The sequence below is a fragment of the Cannabis sativa genome, chromosome 6 (genome assembly GCF_029168945.1).
Source record: "Cannabis sativa cultivar Pink pepper isolate KNU-18-1 chromosome 6, ASM2916894v1, whole genome shotgun sequence".
Lineage (NCBI taxonomy): Eukaryota > Viridiplantae > Streptophyta > Magnoliopsida > Rosales > Cannabaceae > Cannabis > Cannabis sativa.
This window is the reverse complement of record NC_083606.1, coordinates 61,072,277-61,091,195: the sequence shown is the minus strand read 5'-3', so window position 1 is coordinate 61,091,195 and position 18,919 is coordinate 61,072,277. Positions and strand designations below refer to the sequence as shown.

Here is an 18,919-nt window from a genome sequence, read left to right as displayed (position 1 = left end):
CATAACACTTACTCCAAGTGTAAGTACACATCATCGCTGATTATCACATTAGTGTAAATCCAATAACACTGATGAAACAGGGACCAAGATTTTTGATTCATATGATAACAATCACATTCCACTGTGTTGACGATACTGTAATTGTGAATAAACATATGATCTGGATTTAACTGATTTTGTGTGTATGAATGTAATAAACATATTAAACCATTATCATGTAGAATTCATGCAAACATCAATCACTTCAAATTTCTTATAGTGATAACTAATCAGATTGTAAAGAGTTTTATTTAGGGCATAAAACCCAACAAACTCCCACTTGCACTAATATAAAACAAACTGTGCAAATAGGTCAATCTGATGTCTTGATCTTCAGATCAAGTGTAGTATATTTGAATCCACCCAAACTTCTGGAACTAGTTCATAAAAACTCTAATGAAACATCCTTTACTATATGCTTTACTTATCAAGGGATACTGAAATCTTTACTGTTTTAAAAGTACATCTGAATTAACAGAAGACATATCTCTCATATTTTAAAATATGTAATTGAGATAATACAGTGTAGACTTTTCTTCAGTGATATAACTTTCTGGTATTTTCGAATAGACCAAGTTACAATTCTTCTCTGGTAGAGCTTGAATTATTATTCAATAATTCCTCCACCCCCAAAGTAAGCACCATCTTATAGAAATCGAAATTAGATGGTGAGATACAAAGACAACTGATCCACAGTTCGTTAATATCTAACATATAGATCACTTTCATAAATCCTTCTTGAATATCTTCTAATGTTCCCTATTTGATTACATCTCAGATAGCTCCCACTCAATAGCAGATGTCTGGTTAAATAATACTTTTAACCTCTGATTGTTTAGAGAGTTACCTAGTTGTGACTTTTGTATTAGTCTGAAACTTTAAGTCAAGACTAAGTCATCAACATAGCAGACTAGTATTTGAAGTGAAAAATACATGCTAGAGATAAAGTAATCAAAATTAAGATACCATCAAATTTTATGAGGATTAAGAATTCTTGGCTCAAGTCATTCGAATGGACTGAACTAGAGTTCTTTATCTTATTCTCATAATTCTGATAAGCTATTCCTATCCATGTGAATGGTTAGATTTGCTTTTTAGTAGTGTTCTTAAGTATCTATCACAATTATCAACCTAATGAAGATGGGTATAGAACTTTAACATTCTCCCACTCAATTAAGGTAGTGTGAAACTTTAACAAAGAACTTTCAAAGGTATCATACTTTTACTTACAACAGTAAAATCGAAATGGAACATACAATCAAGATCAAGAATTTATATTGACTATAGTTGACTCATTATATTACTTCCATGTTTAAAGAAGATATGTGTTTCATAGGGAATTGTGGAATAGACTCCACCCCTAAGAATATACATATAGGGTACTATGGATAACCTCCACCCCTAAGTATATAGAGATTATGATCCACCCCTAAAGGTTGTAAAGATCGTGATTCTCTAAGTGTGATAGAGTTTATGTGGAGTTGAATACTATCCAGAGTTCATTAGATATAAAAGATCGTTGAACTGCATAGTTTTCTTAACTTTTCTCCACCCTTATCAGATCATAAGATCCTTTTATTAAACAAATTCTTAATAATTGTATGAGAATTAACAATTATTGATAAACATAGAAATAATTTCTAGTGTTTATATAATATAACTCTATGAAGAGTTGTAAATATTATAGAATTTGCATCAATAATAAAAACACTTACACATACAAACATACAAATATAATGTGGTAATAATTGATGAAGATAAAATTAAATGAAGCTCAATCTCATAAATTGCCATAGTGAATTTAAAAAAAAAAGAAATTTTATTAATAAAAAAAAAATGTATTGCAACAATATGAGAAAAACAGGGATAAATATCCCTAAACTAAAATTTGAAATCCAAATTGTCTTTAAACTAAAACAATTAATTCAAAAAATAGATTGAAGAGCTTCATCTTCATCTGGACAATTTCACCCTTGGTCCAGCTTTCTGATCCAACTCAATTGAGTTCAAGTAGCTTGGCCTATAAGAAGAAAAAAAACAAATAAACAAAGTTTAGTCCAGAATCATAAATCCAATTGGATAATAATTCACTAAACTCTTAAAGTTTATAAATGGAAATACATTGTTTCTTTGCAAGAAGTTTAGGACATTGGGGTTTCCAATGACCTTTCTCATTGCAGTAGAAACACTTTCCTTTAAGTGTAGCATCACCAGAAGAAACAGCCTTTTTATTCTTCATGGCTTTTGTTCGCTTCTTGGTGTTGTTCCACTTCTTCTTCGATTTGGGTTTTGAAGCAGAGGCAACATTTGCTTCAGGTTTTATCGTCCCATTACCATTCCCAGGATTGTGAGGTTTACTCCCTTTCTTCTTGGGTCCTCCAATCAAAGTTTCATAAGTTTGAAGGTCATTGACTAATTCATGAAAGTCAATTTCCTTCTTATTCATGACATAATTTGATGTGTATGGTAGAAATGCTGGAGTTAGGCTATTCAAGATAAGACTTACTTGAGTAGCACTGTCCATTCCAGCACCATGATCCTGGGCTTCTTGGAAATAACTAGACATGAGGAGAACATGGTCACGCACGTTTTGATGAGGTTCCATCCGTGCATTAATGTACTTCTTAGTCGCGTCAAAGCGTGACTGAAGTGATGCCTTACCGAATAGCTCATTTAACTTCGTCATAACTTCAGCAGCCTTCTCGGTTTTAGAAAACCGAGTTTTGAGGGTGTCAACCATGCTAGAAAGCATAAAGTATATAGAGCTTTGTCATTTGCTTTCTGCCAACGCTCATACTTTTCTTTCACAGCTTTGGAAGCATTGTCCCCAGGCACTTCAGGTGACGGCTCAGTTAAAACAAACAAGGCACTTTCTCCTATGAGAGCAATATTAATGTTCTCATTCCACTTATTAAAGTTAGATCCATTCAGCTTGTTTTCAGTCAACAGTGATAACATGGGATTCATTTTGACAAAACAGGATACTACAAAATAATAGAAATCAACAAATAGAAACTAATAATGGTTTAACACACAAAATCAATTCAGAAATTATAAGCACATAGCAATTAGGAATGATATGAGAAAATACTTAAAAAAAATTCAATCCTAAATAATTTCCAAGGTTTTTCAACAAACTGATATCAGTGTCCCGTTTAGGCGAGAGTCAAAGGTACCATCCATTGAATAGAGTTGTCAGCTCATCTAAAATGTTAAACATTCTAGCAACCTTTTATTCGATCAAGATTGGAATCCAGCGTTGTCCCGTTTAGGCGAGAGTCAAGGCTATTCTATCTCATGAGCTTCTACCATTGTTTCGCAATTTGCAAGTCAAATATGGTCGCCGCCATTAGGGTGATCTATACCATATAAAACGCTTACAAACCACTTATCATGCGAGATTAAACGGTGCGAAATTGTTAATGAACGTTCCTCCATTAGGGAGGATTACTCACTAAAACAAACACGGTGTAAAACCCACAATGGAGATCGAATATCCTAATAATAATAAAGCTCATTCTTTAAAATGTATTTTCTTTATTATTCTAATAAATAAGTTCTCATTAAATTCGAAATTTAGAATTGAAATTCAAAAATAAGAATTTAATATAATATTTATAAAATTATACTTAGATAGTGATTGAAATAAAATTAATTATTTCCATCTTAGTAATAATCTTAAATATAAATATTAAGGAAATTAATTTAAGTTGAATTAAATTAAATAATTAGCAACTTAAAAATTTCCTTTGAGAATATATTTATTGAGTTCGAAAATTTAAAGTATATAAAAGAAATATACTATTTTCGAAAATAATAAAATTAGAAAAGAAATACTTCAAGCAAAAAAAAATATCACCTATCTAGATTTTCTTTTGACTAGTTAATTCAATTTCTAATAATATATATATTTTAAATTCATTTATTTTAAATTAATAAATTAAATGAAAAAGTCATTGACTTGAGTTGGTCCAAGAATTAATTAAAATAAATAATTAATTTACAACTCAATCTATTTTTCAAAAAAAATTCAAAAATTTTGCATAATTAAAATGCAAATTTCGAAATTGATTAATAAAATAAAGAAATATATATATTGAAAATTATTTAAATTTAAGTTGAAAAATTAAATTTCAACCAAAAAATAATTTTCTATTTAATTAAGTGTCATGAAAAATCAATAAATATTTAAGTATCATGATGAAAATCAACTTAGATATTTAGATTTTTCAAGTTAATTAAATGTATTAAATTCAAGAAATAATAATTAAGTGTAGGGAAAGCTTGATTATTAATTTCTCTTTAATACTAGGAAAAATATACTTAATAAAATTGTACCAAAATTAATTATTTAAATAATTAATTTCACAAAGTATAATATTTTCCTATTTAAATATTAAAAATAATAAGTAGTCTAGAAATTACTATCTAGAAAATATCTTATTTGACTAAGTATCTTTTCAAAAATTTGAAAAATATCTAATTTAAGTTAGATAGAAAAAATCTAAAACTTAAATAATTTCAAATTTAGATTTAATTAAATATCAGAAATTAAGTTGTAACCACTTAATTTGAAGATATCTTTTTAAAGTTAATATTTGAAAAGATATTAACCAAAAAATATCTAAAATATTCCATTTTAAGTTAATATTTGAAAAGATATTAACTTAAAAAATATCTTAAGAATCTTTAATAACTAATGCCTAGGATTCCTCAACTTGATTTAAAATTTAAATCAAATATTCAAATTTAAGTTAGATAAGAAAAATCAGTTGATACAACTAATTTATAACTTAAATAGGAATATTTAATTAAATAAGCTCTAGAAAGAATCTTAGTTAGTTAAAATTCTATATTTAATTAAATACAAGAAAAATACAAATAGTTTGTCTAGAATTAATATCTAAACTAAAAGTGTTTTTCTTAAAATTAACTTTAAAATATTAAAATGAAAATAAATTTTCATATATTTTAAAAGTTAATTATGTTGCTAATTCAATTTTATTAGGTCAAACTAATATAATTAACCTAGTACAGTTATTTAAATCAGGCAAATGGGCCTTCACAATTGGGGTAGTTCATGTGAGGGTCTTTGGGTTCAGTATGTCCTACCCACTTCTATGGCTCCCAACTCTCACACAAGGCCCAAAAGAGAGGAATTTAACCTTAAAATGAATAACTGTTATTAATTGAATAGGTCCAATAACTAAATGGACCTAAATAAAATCTATCATGGTGTGACATTTTATTTAGCAACAGCCTATATGCATCTATATAATAAAATAAACATATAGGCTCACACAGGCACACTTTGGATGGATCCTATCATGTTGCTAGGTCATACACAGATGAAAGAAGATTGTAAAATTTACCTGTTACAAATTATTAACTTGACCAAGGGAGCCATCAGATCATTAGATCTGGCAAAAAGTAACCATGGCTATTTGCAATCAAGTAATAATAGGTTTTAAAAACTTACACACAAGTTAAAACCACATACTCTTGCAACAAGGTTAGCTGGATAGTTGGAAGTAGGATTTATTTAATTTTAAATAAATAATTTCGAAAAATAAATAATTAAAAAAAATATTTAATAAAAAAAATATTTTAATTTTCGAAAAAATAAAATTAAAAAAAATACTTAATTAATTTCGAAAATAAATTTAAATTTCAAAATTATTTAAAAAATAAATATTTAAAATTAAACCTACTATTTTGAAAAATTAGGTTTCAACCAACCTAAATATCATTTCAAAATTTGCTAACTACTTTTAAAAATTAAATGTTATTTTAAAAATAAAAATTAGAAAAGATAAATAAAATATCTTCTCAGATTTTAAATTTAATTTAAATAAATAAAATAACAAAATTTAAAAGTTAGCAACATATCTTACATCTATTTAAAATTACATGATTATAAATATCTTATTTTAAATTTAAATAAGGTCAAAATATCTAAAAAAGATTTAATTTTTTTAAAAAAAATATATTTATAAAATCTGACCTTAAATTTAAAAATAAGATAAGATATAATCAAATTCAAAAATAAGATAGATTTTTAAGCAAGAAGATAGATACTAATTCTATTCAAATTCAAATTACACTAATATCTTGAATTAAATTTAAAAAATATTAAATTAATTCAAAATGATAATTAGAATTGAATTAGGAATAGTTGTAGTATATATATACAAAACTATACAAAAAATCGGAAGTTAATTCCATGAAAAAGCATGAAAAATCGAAGAAAAACGAAAAAAATTGTGAACTGTACGGACAGATTTGCGATCGCAGGAAAATTTCAGCACAGCCCCGATTTTTTCAAATCTTCAAAAATTCAAATAAAATCGAAATTGAGCTGTAAAAGGCTAACTTGCTTAATTTTTTCCATACTATCCAATAAAAATAATTCCAGAAACAAAATCGCAATTATTTTTCACGAAAATTTACAAACATCAATCAATCATCAAATAACACTCAATACAACATGATACCATCCAAAAACAAACAAACAATCGTTTTAAAGTCCAAATTTCATGCAAGTAAATCAATTACCATGGCTCTGAGGCAAGTTGTTGGAAATTATTTTACCAAGATCTTAGATCTACTCACAAGTATGTTGTTTAAACACCCTATATATGAACTTTCTAAAACGATAAATTAAACACATATAAAGTTAAGAAAACCTTACATTGATGCAGCGGAATTAATGTCTCCTTCCACTCAGATCTCTAACCCTCGAATCCTTTCTGTAGCAGAGTATAATCAAGATCTGAGCCCGAATGTCCTTCTTCTTCAAGTTTGATCCTTCACATTCTTCCAATCTATGATTGAGTTACTGCTTGCTGTGTGTGGGCACTTACTCTTTCACTAGGGTCACGAAAAAGATGAAGGGAAAAGAGAGAGGTATTTCGGCCAAGGTATAGAAAGTGGGGAAGGCTCAGTTTTTCTGAAGAGAGAAATTTCTATCAGAAAGGCATATTCAAAGATGTGTATTTGACTGAGCCATCACTTTCTATTTATAGGCAACTACTAGGTTTAGGTTAGGAATTATTTGGCATTAAAATAATGAAAATATTAATTTGAAAAACTCCATATAGTGGCCGGCCAAGGTGTATAAATGGGCCTCACTTGATTTTGCAGTTTTATCAAATTTTATCTCTATTTTCTCAAAGACGCCAATTTTCCAATTCTAACCTTTTAAATGCCAAAACTAACTATTTAACAACTAAAATAGATTATTAAATAATATTGTCATTTAATTTAATTATTAATTAGACATATAAAGTCCATTAATAAATAAATAAACCTAGAAACTCTTTTCATTACAATTTCACCCCTGCTTAGTGAAAATTCATAAAATTAGACATAGTCTAACTTTAGAATTATAATTGATCAATCACGAATCAATTAATGAGTCTTACAAGCAGAATGTTCTCAACTAGAATGGGGACCATGGATCTATATGCTGAGCTTCCAATAAGTGAACCAAATTTACAAAGTAAATACCTACTTATTAATTCTTCGTTGAATCCACTCTTAGAACTTAGAATTGCACTCTCAAACTTATATAGAGCATATTGTATGTTCCACGATATCAATATACTATCTCATTTAACCATTGTTATAATCTTATTGTGATTTAAAGATCCTCTATATAGATGATCTACATCGAGATGGGATTTCTTTACCGTTCTCACCCCTCAATGTATTTTGCCCCTTAAAACACTTAGCTACCTGTAAATGGTGTTTAGTGATCTAATAATTAGTCAGTTAAACAAGAGCTCATCCATTTACTTCTATTTGCTAAGCTCGAAGGGAATCATCACTTGACTTCTATACACCAGTAGAAGCTATAGATTCCATATTTATGTTCAGCACTCCCACTCAATCATACTATCATGTTCCCAAAATATACGTATCACCCTGACCCAAAGGTAGGCTTAACTAATAAATCTAAGAACATGAATAGCACTCCTGAGTTGAGCCTAAGCTTATCAGGATTTAGATTCTTTTAATCTTAAGATCAACTACTGATATTGACTTGGAAAGGTATGTATAACGGTAAGTTTGTAATATCTTAACTTAGTTGCAATATCGGTCCAGTCCAATGTATACTCCATACATTCGAAACTAGTATACTTTACTAATGTCCTGGAAAGAACATAACACTTACTCCAAGTGTAAGTACACATCATCGCTGATTATCACATTAGTGTAAATCCAATAAGACTGATGAAATAGGGACCAAAACTTTTGATTCATATGATCACAATCACATTCCACTGTGTTGACGATATTGTAATTGTGAATAAACATATGATCTGGATTTAACTGATTTTGTGTGTATGAATGTAATAAACATATTAAACATATTAAACCATTAGCATGTAGAATTCATGCAAACATCAATCACTTCAAATTTCTTATATTGATAACTAATCAGATTGTAAAGAGTTTTATTTAGGGCATAAAACCAAACACTTGGAGTGCTGCTTCTCTTCTATTTCTTTTAGATCTCGTCATATTCTATTAGGTTACTATTCAGGCGTCATGGCTCTATTGCACATTGGCTCGTGTTGAGTCTTCAGAGTTCCATTGATGTAGAGGTGGAGAATCAAGTTTTATCAAAAGGGATGTGCTTCCCTTATCCCTTCAACTTCACCGTTCAGAACTACATTAGGAAGTCGAGTGTTGACATATCTAGTCGAAAGATGGCAGCGCTCGCTTGCTTTTGGTCTGCTTGCTTCGGGTTTTTGTGTAGCCTCCTGTGCATTAGGGGGAAGATCTTTAAAGTTGTTTTTTGTTCCTTGTTGGTTAGGTTTGTATATTTTAGTTTGTTTGGTATTGTCCACTTTATGTCCTTAGTGGCGTTGGCTTTAAGCCTTTTGTGGGGGGTTTATCCCTTTCTATGCTCCTACGTGAGCCTTGAGCTTTTTGCTCCTTTGTTTATCGGTGTGGTTGACCAATATTTAAAGTCATCTCTTAGTGAGATTATGTGATTCTTTATCCGTCAGACATGTAGGGCTTCGATTTTTATTTAACCTTGAATGAAGTTTACCTTTTTCAAAATATATATATATATATATGGGTGACTATTCAATGGTTACATTTTTATTGTAACCATATGGTTACATTTTTCTTTAACCTGTAATAGTAGGTTACTAATAGGTAGACTTTCCTTTTTTAGATTTAATTAATTATAATTAACTATTTTCTTAAAATAATTAATTAAATAGACATTCCTTTTTAGAATTATTTAATTATAATCAACTATTTTCTTAAAATAATTAATTAAATATTTAACAAGACCTCTTTTAGCAATTAATATTTATATATAAATCCTTACTTGAATTATTTTAATAATTAAGCCATTTAATTATAATATTTACAATAAAATTTATTTTTTTTTACAAAAGTTAAACTTCTTTTGACACAAATTAAAATTCTCTTCTTATAATAAATTTTCAAATAATTAATTATTTTTAAATGATATTTAATTATTTTGTTACAATTATATGAACTAAGTATGAGGTCTCAAGCTAATCAATCGATAACAAGTGCAGTCATTTTTTTTTTCTAAAAAATCCTTCAATTTATTTCATTTTTTAATTTTTAAATATTTAAATAAAAAAAATTAAATAATTAAGTGTAATAATTTAAAATTAAGATTACATGTATAATAAAATTTAAATTATAAAATTATCTGTGTATAATTTTAAATTATAAAAAGTTTTGCTATAAAATTTTAAATAATTTAAGTATAAAAAAATAAATTGCTAAAAGATCCTTATATAGTAATAAATTGCAAAAAATTAATTAATAATTATAATTAATTTAATTTTAAAATATAATTAATCTTAATTAAAGTTTTATAAGGAAACAAATGATTAGGTTACTTTCAGGTTACAAGTTATTTATTATTTATTTTTATTTAATTTCCAAATTAATCACAACCATTTAATAGTAATCCAATGGCTTAAAAAAATGTAAAACCTCTTCCATATATATATATTGAATATTAGTATGTTAATTGTTGGAATCAATATTTAATACACATTACTACCACATTATTATTGTGCACACATATCAATGTTTGGTATATTTTAAGAGCATTATTATTGGGGTACAAGTGGTGTTTGAGACTTTAGGATTAGTTAACAATATATTTTTAAAATTTATTAAATTAAATTATATAAAATTTAGGGTGAATATCATTTTGGACCTTGTGTTTTGTAAAAGTTACATATTGGACAATATATTTTTAAAATTTATTAAATTAAATTATATAAAATTTAGGGTGAATATCATTTTGGACCCTGTGTTTTGTAAAAGTTACATATTGGACCCTGTGTTTTGTTAAATGACAAAATAGACCCTGTATTTTCTAATAGTAAAAATAGGACCATGAGCTTAATTTTTGATAACTTTTTTTTTTAATACAACCAACTTGAAGACAATGCTTAATACGAACAGATACAAAAAATGTAAACAGTTTTGTCATAGCACTTTTAGATCGGATTATAATTAACCTTTATTTTGACAAAAAATCAATTCAAGGTCCTATTTATACTATTTTAGAAAATACAGGATCAATTTTGTCATTTAACAAAATACAGGTCTAATTGATAACAAAATACATGGTATTTACCCTAAAATTTAATAGTTAATTGCACCAACATGATACCTAATAAATGCTAAGCAGCTCTCGTAACTAATATGTGTTATTTTAAATAAGTAATTAACATTTCATCAACTTTACTGAATATCTAGCTCGAGAATGATGAAACTATTACATAATGCTTTACAATAATCATTACAAATTAAGTAAGTCGAAGCTAGAACGAGGAATACTCATCCATAAACCAAAAAGCTTCCTAAGGTTTTACACCACTTCTTTCTTAATTAACCTGCTAGTACACATATCAAAATTTAAGTCTTCAATAAGTTTGAGTAACTTCATAATTGATAAATAATAAGTGGTGCAGCTGTATTTGGTTAGTACAATTGAGTTATAATTTAGGACCAGGCTTTGCCATAGATTAATTCATGAACAAAATTGAGAGTTTTTTGAGAGTGAGAAATGATAATTACCTAAACAAAGTGATAAATGAGTTAAACTTGTGGAGATACCAACCGGCGCTACTGACTATTCACCCTTATAATGAATACCTGTCAAGACAAACAATAAAGCATCCACAGATGATTTGATTAGAGAAAAATATAAGCATACTGTGACAGTAAGATTTTATGGAAAAGTACTCCATGTCCATTGAGGCTAAAATCAAATGAAGTTTTCATGTTCCAAATCGAAATACCTTGAATGCAGAAGGCCTTATCAACTGAAAAATCAATGCATCACCATCCACCAAATTATGAGCAACTGCAAACCCTTTCCACCCACCACTCAGTCCTGTTTTCCTGGCCAAATACACTGTTTTATGTTCCTCACCATCTTCATCTATTAATGTCATCACTTCATCTCTCTTAGGAAGGTTCTTTCTGCAAAAATGAACAGGAAGTCCCTGCTTGATATTCAAAAAATTACATCAAATACACAAACACAAAAACTACTTCTAGTCAAGACATAATATCTAACTCAACTTATCAATAATAATATTATGACATGCATTACCAGCCAGAATCCACCAGTGACATGGGATTGGAGCATTGTTTTAATAAAGATGGGATATTCAGATTCCAACTCAGATAGTAGTTTCTCTGCTCTTTCTAAGGCATTTGTTCTAGCTTCATCCGAAGCATATACCCGGTTAGACAAATCTCTATGCTTAGAAATCCTATCATACAAAACAACAAAATTAGTTTAAAAGGGCATCACCAAACAAAACAACCACACTGTTTAAAAAAACACACAAATGAATCTGTGTCAATATACCTTCTGGGTATCACCACACGTTCAATCACAACCTGGTTAATCATCAAAAGGGTATTTAAATTTTCGAATAATCAGAAAAATTAAAAGGGTATTTTTCTATTTTGAGTGATTAAATAACTCACTTCATTGTAGACAGGGATAGGCTTGTTTGCCACACGACTGGATCTCCTCACCATTACTACCTGTTTTTCCATTGTACGGGGTTTCTTCACGCTTTTCATCTATGCATTATTCAAAAATCAAAACAAATAAAGTTAAAAAGGTGGCTCCTTTATAGAAATGTTAAATAAGAAAAAGAGTGTTAAAGTTCAGGGATTTATTTACAGGGGAGAGTTTCGAAGGGGATGAGTTTCGGAGTGATTGAGCAAGCATGGTGAGATTGAGGGCCTCCATTCTTTGCTTATTTTCTTCCAATCTCTGGCGGCGAGATTCCTCGTAAGATATCTTGGACTTAGCCATCACCATTCCTTCAGTATTTTTTTTTTTCCTTTCCTTTCCTTCTATTTTCTTTTCTTTTGTTTTCCTGTAAACCAAACAGAAAACTTCTCTTTCTTCCAATTCGGTAAAAACAGAGAGAGCTCAAAAACCAAAATGGCGAAATTTGAATTAGTGAAGAGCCGACCGTTGGGTTCCTACTTAAATAGTGTCATAGCTTATGGAATGGGTACTCACTATCCACTATTCTCATTGGTTCTGCTGTACATAACCTTTTTTTTTTTCAAATATAAAATTAAAATTATAAATGTCTCTTTCCCTGTAAAAAAAAAAATAAGGCTAATTAGTAATTTTTCCTCCCAAACTTTAACATGACTTTTATCTAATTTTAATAAAAAAATTCTAACATAGATGAAAGTTCAGGGGGCATGATTTAATACATATAAAAGTTTGAGGGGCGTGATTTGGTAGATATCAAAGTATGGGGAGCATGATTTAGTACCTAAAACAGTAAAATTGAATGAAATTAGAAAAAAGTCCTTAAATTCAACAATCTCAATAGTTCAGGGGAAATTTTTAACGGCCGAAAAAATTCAGGGGGCATAATTTGGTATATGTCAAAGTTCGGGGGTATAAATTGCTAATTAGCCAAAAAATAATAGACATTTTTGTAATTTTTTTTGTCATCATAATAGTATTATTGTAATTAAGTATTAGGTCTCAAAATAGTTTTTAAAAAATATCACTAATTAATTGTGAAGTACCACCTATAAAAGTTATTGGGCATCACTCGTGTCCAATAACAATACTCTTGTCTTTTAAAAGAAATTCTTTAAAGAAAAAAAAAATCCAAGTTTTAACTCATTTTTTTCGCAAGGTTTTTAACTCCATATTTTTTTTTTATTTTTATATTTTTAAAAAAGAAAACAAAAATATTTATTAATAGTTAAATTGGACAAATTCCATTACATGATATGTTTACTTATTAAGTAGGCTGTCATTTTTTCATAGCCTACTTAAGTAAACAGGTCCACGTTGTTCGACGACTCGTTAAGAACTCGCAAGTTCCACATTGTCAACACACGAGATGTCTGTCTATGCGATCATAGGTGAACGCAGACATCTAACAACAGGCCCATGGGCCACCTAGAAAATACTAAACGCATCAAAAGCCTGGGAGCTTGTGCGAGAATACGAACATGCAACTCGCGCTTAGTAAGTCGCATATATTTCCACACTTAATACAAAGACGAATTAAATAGTTCTTCGTATATTCTTTGACGTTTATTCTGATTTAATACAGTATTTATTGTAAAAAGATTTTAAAACCGATCATTTATATATATCCTAAAGGTCACTTGCTTTCTATACAAAAGAGTGACCCGAATCAAATAAACTAAGCTAAAATCTTTGCAACAGTGGACTAAGCAAACCAAGTTTTGACTGAACCACTATACTTCCTTTGTGTTCTTGTTATTTTTTGCTTTTTGTTCTGTTTCTTAGTAGCCAATTCTTTGAGTACTTGCTACTTTAAGTGAGTAGTCACAAGTTTTATCCAAGTGTTCTTAATAGCATCAAATACTCGCACGAATTTTGTCCCCCTTGCTTCATACTTAAGCAACCTATAAGTCTAGGGGTAAAGTGGTCCAAAACCACAACCTCGCCTAACCCCGATACTCTAAATATCTCAAATATTTATTCCACTAAGAAATAGATTCTATACTTACTCATGTGACACGGCCATCCGTCGCATTTTCCGTCGTTGCCGAGCAAAAATCATAAAAATTACATAATTCATATTTAGCTTAAATAATATTCTTAGAGTTTAATAAAATCTCTGAAATTAAGAAATTATAACTCTAATGTCTATTTCTAAAAATTTAAAACACCTTTTTGATTTTAAACCCAAACCACCAAAATACAGACACAACGGGCAGTGATCAAAATTACTAGTCTGAAAAGAGCACAAGGCAGCCTTCAAAAAAAGATTGAGCCAACTACCATTAACTAAGCCCTTGTCAAGAGTTGATTTGACATGATCCCTTCCATTACGATGGTTGTCCCAAGTTAACTTATCTCCTTAGATTGGCAAATTTATGAGAGCCCGAGAATTCACCAGCTCCGAAATGATGGGGATAAAAGGGTCTCTTCCTTTGGATCCTTCTCGTTCAGACTCATTGAGGGCAAAGTTAGCATCCCCCAAAATTAGCCAAGGGCCACCAAATCTATCCCCTGCCTTCATAAGGTTTGTCCAAAATTTCTTTTTCGCATGGAGATACGGGGACCCATAAACACAAGAGAGAAGTCAAGGGTGAGAGGTCGGGTCAGAGTAAACAATACCAGGAATTTGGTTACGAGAAATATTGATACTTTCAAATACAAACAATTTTTTCAGGCTAAAATAATACCCCCCACATTCCCCACAGCCAGAATAGAAATACTGAAATAAAAGTGAAGGTGTCTAAGAGTACGTACCAGTGGAGTTACATCGACTTTTAATTCTGTCAAAAAGATGAAGTCAGGTAAACACGACCGAACTAGGGACTTTAGTTCAAGAACTGTAGAGATTTGTCCCAACCCTATACAGTTCCACGCCACACCTCTCATGGCTCCTGTGGAGGAAATGAACTATCTTACTTCACAAGAATACATTAAAGAGAAGACACTCGAGAACCAGCATCCTCAACAACAACGGGGACTCAAATCAGTCAAATGAGAATTCTCCACACCGTGAACCATACAAATCACTGGGTCAGCACAATCTAACACATTCTTAGAGAAAGCTTTAATAGTCACCACCTTAAGAGACCCACTTCCCAATTCATGATTAGTACGCTCCCTAGGGGCTGATACTCTTGCCAACAAATTTCATTACACATTACTTTGTTCAAGTTTTTTATCTTTTACAATTTATCAATGCTTGCATTTGTTGCTCACGTAGTCACTTGTAAATCCCCCAAATCCATGTGTTCCAACCCACCTTCAAATTTGTCGAATGCATTGCTATAAATGAAGCATTCGTGGTAAGTGTAAATGTAACCACACTCTACTACAATCAGATTCTCAAGTGTCCAGCACATGTTGTCTCTAAGCATTCTCATCATCACGTGCCATTAATTTTGAAAAGAGTCTACTTCTCCCCCACCAAAACCAGGACTTGCTTCAAATCTTTCCACAACTTTTACAAGTAAAATTAAGATTGGGATAAATTTGTGGACTATCAGAATATGATATGCACATGAAAAGTTACTTGATGATTACGCATTATTATACATTTATAAGCATTAATATACAAGGAGGAAACAAAAAACATGGCTTTTCTCATTTTAGTATTTAATCAAGCCTAAGTTCTTCAGCCATGGCAGAACCTCTTCCAACCCTTCTTTCAAGCTTCTGGGGTTGTAATCCAACTCTACCTTGGCCTTCTCACAGGAATATGCCCACTGATGCCTTAAAACATTAACTGTCTGTCTCCAATATTGACCAAAAAACGAACATAATTAGATATAATAGAACATGTAATCTTCTTTTCTAGCTACAGAGCAAGCAGTACATAAAATGCCCAGCATCATAAAATAGCAGAGGGGAATTGCAGAAAAAATAATTCATACCGGGGGACTGATTAGCGGTAGAGTTCCCACTATCCGAGAGAAAAGAACTGATACCCATCCATAGGCCTCAATCAGCCATAGGGGAATGTTAAATTTAGGCCTCGATGTTGCAGTGATGATAGCTGCTATATCAAAAACATGCTTGAATGATGCATTTTCACCGGTTAGTAGATATCTCTCACCAAGCCGACCTTTGTTCATGGCTGCGATATGCCCCTCTACTACATCATCTATATGGGAGAAGGAATATTTATCAAATCCACTGCCTATATAACCAGGTAGCCGCCCATTAAAACGTTCGATTATCTGTTGCAAAAACAATTTCCTCTAATTTAGTTATGTGCTAATAGGTGCAACAATAGTAAAACTCATGAACTCTGTACTCATAACAGTAGACGATAGAACAGTGAAAATTAGCCAAGCAAGCCAAGAGTCGGGTATTGTATGAAACAATAAATGGAAATGAACAAAATATTGCTCTTTTCGGACCTATGATGCAGTGAATGAATACTCAATTCAAGCATACCCACACACTACCAATTCCCCACTCAATAACTACCCTCAATAATGACTCAAATACCTACTTTAGTTGACGATACTGTAACACATTATCCTACAATTCCTGGGGTCTAACAAAAACATTTTCCCAGAGAAAACAATTTCTGGGAGATTAATCTCATCCCAAACATAATATACCTTTCTCCCTTGGACACACATCACTGATGACCCCTTAGATAACTTCCTTGATGGTTATGACTATAACTTTTAAAGGCTATTGTACCACCTCAAACATATTCTTGTTTGTTGGGAGTTTGAAAATTTTCAAAGGGCTTTAATGAGCCTTATTTCCTCATTTCAAGGTACAGATAATATCAACTCCAACTATATCAACCTACCTTATATGAGTAAATCCTAATCTCATTATAAGAGCCATCTAAACCAAGTCACCAGAATCAATAATATACATTCATGTTTCGTTGCAGTATGGTGAATTTCATGACATTGTTCCACTTCCACAGAAGTGAAGTACTTAATCAGTAAAAATCTTACACTTAATCAGTTTCCCAATTCTTCAAAATTCAAATTCAAAATCACTTTATCAATATGCACAAAAACAAAACAAAACAAAGAAGAAGCAAAGATTAATACCAGGCGAGCCACTATATTCCCAGCTGTGACCTTTCCGGGTCCATAAAGAACTCCGGGATAAACGACTATGATTGGGAACCCCTCTAAGGCAGCTCGTAATGCAATCTTATCAGCAGCAGCTTTGGATTTCTCATACTCAGTGCAAAAAATCTTTTCTGGATGAACCTGATATCGTCACAGTTCTTGATAAGAGAAAGCATAACTAAATAAATAAAAACACTATATATGCATGACTGAAGTAACTGTACTTGATTCTCGTCGGCTACATAGCCATCGGTTGGTCCCAGGGCGAAAAACGACGACGTATATACAACCTTCTCCACCGTCTTCGTCTCTCTAACAGCTCGCAACACGTTCTCTAATCCACCTATATTGACCTAAATCAATGTAAGATAAATTTCAAAACAAAGTTTCCCGCTGGCCAAAATGAAGTAGATTACATTTTATCGGAATCAGAACAAGAAAATGTGCTCACCGAGAAGAACTTAGAAGGATCGGGAAGCCAGGGCTCGACCATGGCGGCGGCGTGGAAGACGACGTGGCAGGCAGAGAATGCTGATAGGAGCGAAGAGTAATCGGTGACATCACCGTAGACGATCTCTAAGTCGGCATCCGTGTGCGGCGGCAGGAAGGAGAGGTCGCTGGTCGGCCTTACCAAGGCCCGAACGGAGTGACCCTGACGCAGTAGCGCGTGGCACAACCGACCTCCTAGGTAACCTGACGCGCCGGTGACCACTATTTTCATAGCCTTGTCTTTGATATTGTAAAGCCAGTTTCCTCTTGTATGATCTTCCGTTGACCTGAAGAGAGATCAAATCCAAAATCAAGATGGAATAGAAAAGTAAGGATTGACCATGTACGCGACAGATTTTGCCTACTCTAGTAATTTTGTTATAGCTATTGATTCAATTACCTAATTAATATAATTTAGAAATTTTTACTCTATATATTAATTTGTTTACAACACAATTTTTGCATTTATATTTAGCCTAGTCTATAAGTATAATTAGGGGTGGGCATCATTTAATCCAATCCAATTTAATTGAACCGAACGGATTCAATCCAATTCAATTACAAAAAGTTAGATATCCAATTACAATTGGATTAGATTGGATGCTAAAAGTTAGATTCTAATTGGATTGGATCGGTTATTGGATGTCAATCTCAAAATCCAATTAAAAACTGATCCAATCCAATTATATTTATATATATTAAAAAATTATTATATAATAAAAAATATAATAAATATTTATTAGATTTTTTTTTTTATGTTGAATTTATAACACTTGATTGTTTAGTGTATTTATTTTCATGATGTTTTGTTATATTTTATTAATTAGAAATGTTATTGTTTTAATTATTTAAAATTTTTAGCTACAATACACTTGTAAGAATAGTATATTTATGAAGTATTAAACTTAAATAAAAAGCGATACTTAATTTTTTACGTATTTTTCTTTATATTTTGAAGCTAATATTGAAATTTAGGTGTGTAATTGGATATCCAATTAAAAAACCGATCCAATCCAATTAGTAATTGGACTGGATTGGATCGGATGAGGAAAAAAATGTTGTATTGGATCAGATGTCCATCCCTAAGTATAACCATTAATATATGCTTATAACCACTATTCTTTTTTATTTATTAAAGTTTTTTTCTTTTCTTTTATATATATATATGTATATATATATTGTATTTTTTTTCATGACTTTTTTATATTAGTTTCGAATTTGGGACATCCTCTTTGTAAGATAAAGTGTGAAATTAATAGGCTATATATGTATATTT

General features: G+C 30.6%; 2 protein-coding genes across 3 annotated transcripts; both read right to left on the bottom strand.

Annotated features, from left to right (window-relative positions):
- Positions 1–10,737: 10,737 nt before the first annotated feature.
- LOC115724716 (B3 domain-containing protein At3g19184) lies at positions 10,738–12,654 on the bottom strand. Of its 2 annotated transcripts, XM_030654055.2 has the most exons (7): positions 12,260–12,654; positions 12,058–12,156; positions 11,936–11,967; positions 11,675–11,837; positions 11,358–11,564; positions 11,134–11,211; positions 10,738–10,949 (listed from the first exon to the last, which is right to left on the bottom strand). In XM_030654055.2, exons 1-6 carry the CDS (start codon positions 12,398–12,400, stop codon positions 11,182–11,184), a joined length of 672 nt encoding a protein of 223 aa, XP_030509915.1. In that variant the 5' UTR covers positions 12,401–12,654; the 3' UTR covers positions 10,738–10,949; positions 11,134–11,181. The 2 variants fall into 2 exon arrangements, with proteins under 2 accessions (XP_030509915.1, XP_060973326.1); XM_061117343.1 differs by having other exon boundaries at positions 10,738–11,211; positions 12,260–12,650.
- Positions 12,655–15,598: 2,944 nt separating this feature from the next.
- Positions 15,599–18,114, bottom strand: LOC115695988 (uncharacterized). The gene is made up of 5 exons (XM_030623104.2): positions 17,606–18,114; positions 17,379–17,507; positions 17,131–17,295; positions 15,982–16,287; positions 15,599–15,837 (listed from the first exon to the last, which is right to left on the bottom strand). The coding sequence occupies exons 1-5, from the start codon at positions 17,873–17,875 to the stop codon at positions 15,697–15,699; spliced, it is 1,011 nt and encodes a 336-aa protein (XP_030478964.1). The 5' UTR covers positions 17,876–18,114; the 3' UTR covers positions 15,599–15,696.
- Between the last annotated feature and the right edge of the window lie 805 nt (positions 18,115–18,919).